Raw genomic sequence first — 7,503 nt, 5'->3', positions numbered from 1 at the left:
CTGCTTGCATTGCTCGCACGTAACCGGTGGTCCATAGCGTTTTTCCGAATTTGTACACCGTTGGCATTTGCTACCGATAAACGCAGCAATGGTATTGCAATATTCGCAAGCCGATGGCTTGCCATAGGATTTTACATTTTGCTCACATTTTTTACATATGGTGCTCGTGTTACCCTTTCTGTGGAAGTAAAGTGAAGCAATACAATAATATTTATTTCATTTTATTAACAATTTTTATAAGAACAAAAATGGTTTGTTTTTACACTTACATGGTTTGCTGGAATTCTGACCTACAGTATGTACATTTTACTACGGGAAAGGCTCCTCTGCATTCCTATATGGACAATTTTTTTTCTTAGATATTAAGAATATAATATGCTAATTTATCAAATATTTCTATTTTAATTCTGGATAATGCTGTTTTTCACCAACGTTATGTGAGTTATTTATACTAACATCATATTTCTTCTAATAAATCAGTTGTACAAAATCGACAAAAAAATCTCTTTTATTGTTTTTTATCTCTACTTCAAATTCTAAATGCTTTTAAACTCAGATTATATTGTTTGTTAGAAAAATATATAGGGAAACTTTGTTAAAATTTTGATTGTTCCTTGAAAGACATATGCAGGATTAATTTTTCATATTCTTTTAACAATATTCTTGCCAGCTTTTACAGTTTATACTTATTTACAGTATAAAGAAATATTCAAACAAAGTAATAATTGATAATTATTTATAGAAAATTAACAGAAGAATCCAAATATTTATTTTCAAGCCTTATAGGTATCTTAAATTTTTAAACAATATTAAATAAAAATTGACCGAAAAATATTCAATATAAATATGTATGTAAGGTCATATTCAATCAAAATGGATTTTGATGTCTACCATTTTTTTTGTGTAAATTTTACAATTTCCACAAATCAATCAATTGGACTTACAATTAAATTAACTGGAATATCATAAATAGACAAATAATTTAATGTTACTGCAGTTGCGGATAATTTTTTCACAAATTAAAATTAAAATCAACAATTAACATTGAAAATATTAAACCTCGTTAGAGGTAGAAACTTTTGTTTATTGATTAAATATAATTATTATTGGCTTGTATCTCTTTCCTTTTTATATTGTGACTAAAGAATTTATTGCCATGATGTCGAGCGAATGTCTGGCTAGTCAATTTAAGGACAATTTTAGATAAAAATCCTGATTTTTTCGAGGATTTATCCATTGATTAATTTTCATTATTTAATTGATTTTCATCGATTCGCGCAATATTATATGCTTTGTATTCAAGTTAAGATTCCGTACGAACAAATTAAAATGCTAACATATTTAAAACAATATTATTTATAACTTTAAATAAATATTCAAACAAACATTCCATCAACATAATTATGATTTTTCTATTATGTTTTATTTTAGACATTAAATCCAAGATTTATTGCATCTTTAAGAAAAAATTTAAGCCTATTCTATAATGTGCTCTTTGTTTCCTATTTCTTGTTTTTTATCTTTTGTTTTTTCTCCTTTTTATCAATCGTTTTATCAACAATTGTATTTTTTGCTACATATTTCTCGTTTCTTTCGAAGTTAACTTTTATCTTGGGCGATATAAAACAAAAAATCGGATAAGAAGCAAAAAGACAAGATATAAACAAAAGCAAGAAACAAGAAACAAAAACATTATAGAACAAGCTTTATATCCTGCAAACACAATTTTTCTTTACATTTTTTCTTCTTTTCTTTACGCTTTTTTTTAGAATAAAAAAATATTTATATTAATAATTTATAATAAATTCCAGACCAGCCTTGAAATTTTAGGGGTTTTTCAGGAATTTTTCAAAATATATAAAATACCAAGATAAATGTTGAGTATGGCCACCTATTCCGATTTTTCTGTAATTTTATAAATTTGTATATTTTCATGTGTAGAATATATTCCGAGAAGGAAAATTGTCGCATCAATCGTTTTATTTTTTTTATTATTTTATTTCAAAGTTTTATGATGTCGATAAGTTGGAAAATAATAATTTAATTAACAAATGAATTTCTAAAAATTAATTGAAAGCAAAAATTTTCTAATATAATTTAAATTACAGTAAAGAATAATTCATGATTCAAAATGTATCTACATATCTAAATATTAAATACAAATTTTTTTTTTCTATAACTTAAATTATAGTAGAAAATTTATGATTCAAAATTTATGTTTTTTTAATTCCTTTTGTGGAGATTAAAGTTTAAATCTACATTTCTTTAAAGTACACACTATAACTATAAACGCGGCTATGTTCATTTATAATTAAACTAATATTAAACTAATATTAATTGATTTTTAATTAATAAATGGCAACATTAATGAGCAGACGCAGTCTGCTTACGCAGTAAAATATTAAATTATTTTCCAACTTATCGACATCAAAAAATTTTGAAATTAAATAAAAAAATAAGATTTGAATGAATATTCCTTTTTTGGAAAATGTTCTACGTATGAAAAATCACAAAATTGCAAGAAAATCAGAGTACGCGGCGTCATACTGAACATTTATCAATTTCAGTATAATTTCCATAATTGCAAATAATATCATCTTAGAAATTCGAATCTGTTTCAGTTTATTTGAACTTCAAGTTGTAAAAATTCATACAAAATATTATTAGGCATAAAAATTCGCTTTGATTGAATTTTTCGCATATTTGTGTTAAATTTCCTAATTCGAACAGTATTTTTTCGCAAATAATCACGTTTCTTCACAGAACAATGTAACAAAGAACTAAAATATCCAAACATGAAAAATACATAGCCTACTGAATCATACTTGAAATTTCTTTCAGTTGTACACGTATATATTTACACAAAATTCACGTTTTTCAAACACGACGAAAATATTGTCGAAAAACAAAAACTTCGCTCTTAAATAAAGCATGTGATAAAACATTATATTCCGCAGTGATTTCAATTTGACGTAAAAAGTTGTCTAGAATTTTTTCAATGCTGCGAATTCTTCGCGTTGATTCGAGAACAAGGAACCCTCGTGAATAGACGCTCGCGAAGAAGATAGCACGCGGTGCACGTACCTTGCACAATTGTTGTCCGGGTGAAAGGTCTTCGAAGGGATGCCTGGAGAAGCACCGGGAGCATGCGAAGAGCGCCTGCACATTATTAGCGCTCATCTTCGGCGATCTTCGGCGATTCTCCGCGATCGGGTTAGAACGCGGCTAACAGATATGTGTACCGGAACAACGGAACAACGGGGAGAGGCAGTTGCAACGAGGAGACGCGAGATTGAAAACAAGAAAAAAATAACGAGAATGTCACAATGGCGCGACACCCACGATACAACACGGGAAGTTACGAATAAATGTAAAAATCGACGATAACAATATGCAGCACGATTACTCCGATTGTGACTATACTTTGGAACCGGTTGTTGTATGTTCACGTAGCCATCTGCGACTGTCTGCGACCGCTGCGACGGAGCGTTATGGCCGACCATAGCCGGCGGAGGTGGCCGTCCGAGGGCGCCACCGCTCACGAACATATGCCTGCTACACACTGGACACGATGAACGATGAGTGATGAACGATATCCAATGAGAATTCTGTTTTACATCGTCATGTGAGAAAAAGCAGAAGTTTCATTGGATATCAACTCGTCGCTCATCGTGTTTGTTGTGTCCGGACTTCGATGTGCAGTAGGCAAATTTCAACCGATTGGATAAATTTATTGCTCCTCCTATTTCCATTACATAGATCTAAAGCAATATCTTGAATGGCTCATCGAGTCTTAAGTTTATGTTACAGAAATTTTGCCTGTAATAGCTCTAAAGATCGACATAATTCTTTTCGGAATTCGCGTCTTTTTGAAGCTGCGTTCACTAAAACTTAAAATTTATGTAATCAAAGATAAAAAATTGATAATATAATGCTAATCCATGATTTATTAGTTTTGCACATAATAAGTATATATGTATGTAAAACTAAATAATACTCGAATTTTATTTAAAATTCAGATTTTAATGTTCTATCGTGTCGGGTTTGATTATCGACAGAAATGATAAAGAAAAAAAGAGATAGAGAAAAAAATTGTAATTTTATGACAATATAGATCTTATTATTTTTACATTTAACTTTGCTAATTTTATGTATAATCAGCTTCAATCATCTTACAAAAAGCTCCTTCCTAATTCTGTTTCTATATAATATTCTATATAATAATACGTCATAATACGTATGCATATATATGTATAATGAAATAAGAAAATAAGAAGAAAAGGAAAAAATTTGTGCAGAATTAGTGAAATATTATACAAGTAAGAAAAATATTTATTGCTCACGTAAAATATATAAATATATAAATAAATATTTATCAGAAAAATATCTAAAAACCACATCAAAAATGTATAACATACTAACGATATTATCCTGCTCTCAGATAGCACGAAAGAGAATCAGAAAATCGTGAATGTAGCACGAAACAGAACCACAAAATCGTAGACATTACCTACAGAATCGTAGACTTTGGCTACGTAGTTCAATATTCAAATTTTGTGGACATACGGAGATGTTTCAAAATAAGATGAGAATCCATCATAGCAATTCCTATAATCCTATTTTCAAGCAATTTGTAATTCGTAGAAATTCGATTTGGTAGTGTGAAAATAATTTTATAGTGATAGTGTATTTATTGCTGTAAATACATCGATCACAAGCAAAATGCCTACGCAAGAACTTGCGATATCGCAGCCGCCAGCCACCGAAAACGAGGAGAACAATGTTCCCTCGTCACAACCGATTGTGGGCATTATTTATCCACCACCTGAGGTTAGGAGTATCCTTTGCCAAGAATATTATCGAAATATGAAAACTATGTTTTACTAATAATCATTACAGAGATGAAAAATGATGTGTATTTTGTAAAAAAATATAGAAAACGATAAAATTAGAAATAATACAAGATATGCAGATAAATGTATTTTGTATGCCACTCGTAAAACACTGGCTAAAAAACTGCAATATTATTTGATGTATTTTTTGTTTTTCCTTATATAGAAATTCAGATATTGTTGATAAAACCGCCAGTTTTGTGGCTAGGAATGGGCCGGAATTCGAATCCAGGATCAGACAGAATGAATTAGGCAATCCAAAATTCAATTTCTTAAACTTTGGTGATCCTTATCACGCTTACTATCAGCACAAAGTGAAAGAGTTTAAGGAAGGAAAAGGTCAAGAACCTACTATTGGTTCAGTTCCTGGGAAAACTATCAATCTCACTGCACATCAAAAGCAGCAAGAAATCCTGAAACAAGTTGAACAACCGTTTATACCTAAGGATCCACCAACTGAATTTGAATTTATTGCAGATCCTCCTTCTATATCTGCTTTGGATCTGTATGTAATAATTTATATATTTTTATATGTAGATAATTGATATTTTACGTTTCATTAAATTAAATACAATTTTTATTTTTCAGAGATATCGTGAAGCTAACTGCTCAATTTGTTGCACGTAATGGGAGACAGTTTCTGACCAATTTAATGAATCGCGAACAAAGAAATTTCCAGTTTGATTTCCTGCGGCCTCAGCATTCCTTATTTCAGTATTTTACTAAACTTTTAGAACAATACACCAAGGTAAACGAATAGCAATAATCCTGTTTTAAGATTAATGTGATTTTATTATTTATAGAGCCAAAATTTCCAAAAAAAATTTCAGTGTGCAATTTGTAGAATCAAATGTGTATATAAATTTACATAGAAATATTTAAGCACTAAGAATCGCTTTGATTGAATATAGGAATCTCTTATTTAATTACAAAATTTCTAATTTAATGCATTTTCTATAGGTATTGATTCCACCGAAAGATTTGTTGCCACGTCTCAAGGATGAAGCACTCAATATGGATAAGATTTTGGAACAGGTGAAATATCGTGCTGAATATTTAAAATATCAGGAGGCACAAAGACGTAAGGAGGAAGAGGAATTAGAAAGAGAAAGAGTGGCTTATGCGCAAATTGACTGGCATGATTTTGTTGTGGTTGAAACTGTAGACTATCAACAATTTGAAGTCGGTAATTTCCCAGCGCCTACAACACCGGATGAAGTCGGCGCACGCGTCCTTATGCAGGTTTGATCATGGCTCTCTGTATTATTAAAATTTTTACTTTGTTAGTTAAGATTTAAAATGCTGCATTATATGGCAATTTTGTTAGTTAAATATATGAACTAAAAATATTTGTAGGAGCGCATAGAAGACGGTGAGGATGTGGAGATGCAAATTGATAGTGACGCAGAAGAAGAAACGCAGACCCGTGTAGAAAGCGAGAAAGATCGTGCAAAAGATAATAATCAAGTAAGTTTATTTCATATACTGTATGAATTCACTTTAATGTAAATTTGTATTATACTATAACTTAATATTTCAGGTACAAGATATGGAGGAAGATTCTAGTGATGAGGATGATGTGTCTCCACCAGGTGATACTCACAAATCTAAAGAGCCCAAACCACGAGAAACAAACATGCAACCGCCTCCGTTACCGCCGACACCAGGAAACGTGGTAGTCAAGAAAGGATATGATCCGAAACAACATGGTAAGCAACACAATATTTTCCTCTAATGATTAGTTAAAAATTTTTAGTTACTCCAATATATCAAAGTTTTACTCTCAATATTTTTCTTAATAGCAACTAAAACTACTCGTCCCGCGGCTCCGGATGAGTACTTGATTTCGCCTATTACTGGCGAACGTATTCCTGCTAGTAAGGTGCAAGAACATATGCGTATCGGATTGTTAGATCCACGCTGGGTCGAGCAGAGAGACAAACATCTAGATAAACTAGCACAGGAGACTGTATTTGCGCCAGGCACAGCAATCGAGGCAAGTCTCAAACAACTCGCCGAGAGACGTACTGATATTTTCGGTGTTGGAGACGAAGAAACTGCGATTGGAAAGAAAATTGGTGAAGAAGACAAAAAGAAGGATGATAAAGTCACATGGGACGGTCATACTTCGAGTGTGGAAGCAGCGACAAGAGCCGCACGAGCTAACATTACATTAGAAGAACAGATTCATCAAATTCATAAGGTTAAAGGTCTTCTGCCTGACGAGGAGAAAGAGAAGATTGGTCCGAAACCAGTTAATCGTGCGACCGAACTCTCCCATATGGCTGCTGCTGCTTCAAAACCTCAAGCTACATTAAAAGCACCTCCAAAGCCACCTGCACCGAAGCCTATACCGGTACCTGCTCAACCTCCTCCACCGCCGACAATGAGCATGCCTACTATGGGTATACCTCAGCCGATGATGCCACAACCGCCGATGATGATGATGGCACCTATGCCACCTATGGCACCCAGACCACCACCTTTAATGAGTACGAAATTTTTTCATATATCTTGACAAATATTTTATTATTTTGTGTGTGTGTGTGTGTGTGTGTGTGTGTGTGTGTGTGTGTGTGTGTGTGTGTGTGTGTGTGTATATAAGTAAGTA

General features: G+C 32.1%; 2 protein-coding genes across 2 annotated transcripts in view; one reads left to right on the top strand and one right to left on the bottom strand.

The window, feature by feature from the left end:
• LOC105621560 (protein FAM76A) overlaps nucleotides 1-3,180 on the bottom strand; it is a 4,931-nt gene extending 1,751 nt beyond the window's left edge. Inside the window, exons 1-3 of the mRNA XM_012203032.1 lie at nucleotides 3,085-3,180; nucleotides 270-334; nucleotides 5-178 (exon numbers count right to left, since the gene is read on the bottom strand). Of these exons, the coding sequence (XP_012058422.1) occupies nucleotides 5-178; nucleotides 270-334; nucleotides 3,085-3,180 (335 nt within the window). The remainder of the gene's footprint in view (nucleotides 1-4; nucleotides 179-269; nucleotides 335-3,084) is intronic.
• A 1,542-nt stretch (nucleotides 3,181-4,722) lies between these two features.
• LOC105621559 (splicing factor 3A subunit 1) lies at nucleotides 4,723-7,410 on the top strand. The gene is made up of 7 exons (XM_012203031.1): nucleotides 4,723-4,837; nucleotides 5,067-5,397; nucleotides 5,481-5,640; nucleotides 5,853-6,134; nucleotides 6,249-6,359; nucleotides 6,433-6,601; nucleotides 6,695-7,410. Exons 1-7 carry the CDS (start codon nucleotides 4,723-4,725, stop codon nucleotides 7,408-7,410), a joined length of 1,884 nt encoding a protein of 627 aa, XP_012058421.1.
• Nucleotides 7,411-7,503: the final 93 nt, after the last annotated feature.

This window comes from Atta cephalotes (genome assembly GCF_000143395.1).
Source record: "Atta cephalotes unplaced genomic scaffold scaffold00034, whole genome shotgun sequence".
In the NCBI taxonomy this organism is placed as follows: domain Eukaryota; kingdom Metazoa; phylum Arthropoda; class Insecta; order Hymenoptera; family Formicidae; genus Atta; species Atta cephalotes.
This window is presented reverse-complemented; position numbering and strand designations above follow the sequence as displayed.

What these genes read in the sequence shown, in the direction of transcription:
- LOC105621559 (XM_012203031.1), top strand. Translation starts at nt 4,723, where the DNA reads ATGCCTACGCAAGAACTTGCGATATCGCAGCCGCCAGCCACCGAAAAC. An exon ending in TTTTAGAACAATACACCAAG is followed by an intron (nt 5,641 to 5,852) that starts GTAAACGAATAG and finishes CATTTTCTATAG; the next exon opens with GTATTGATTCCACCGAAAGA. An exon ending in GCGCACGCGTCCTTATGCAG is followed by an intron (nt 6,135 to 6,248) that starts GTTTGATCATGG and finishes AAATATTTGTAG; the next exon opens with GAGCGCATAGAAGACGGTGA.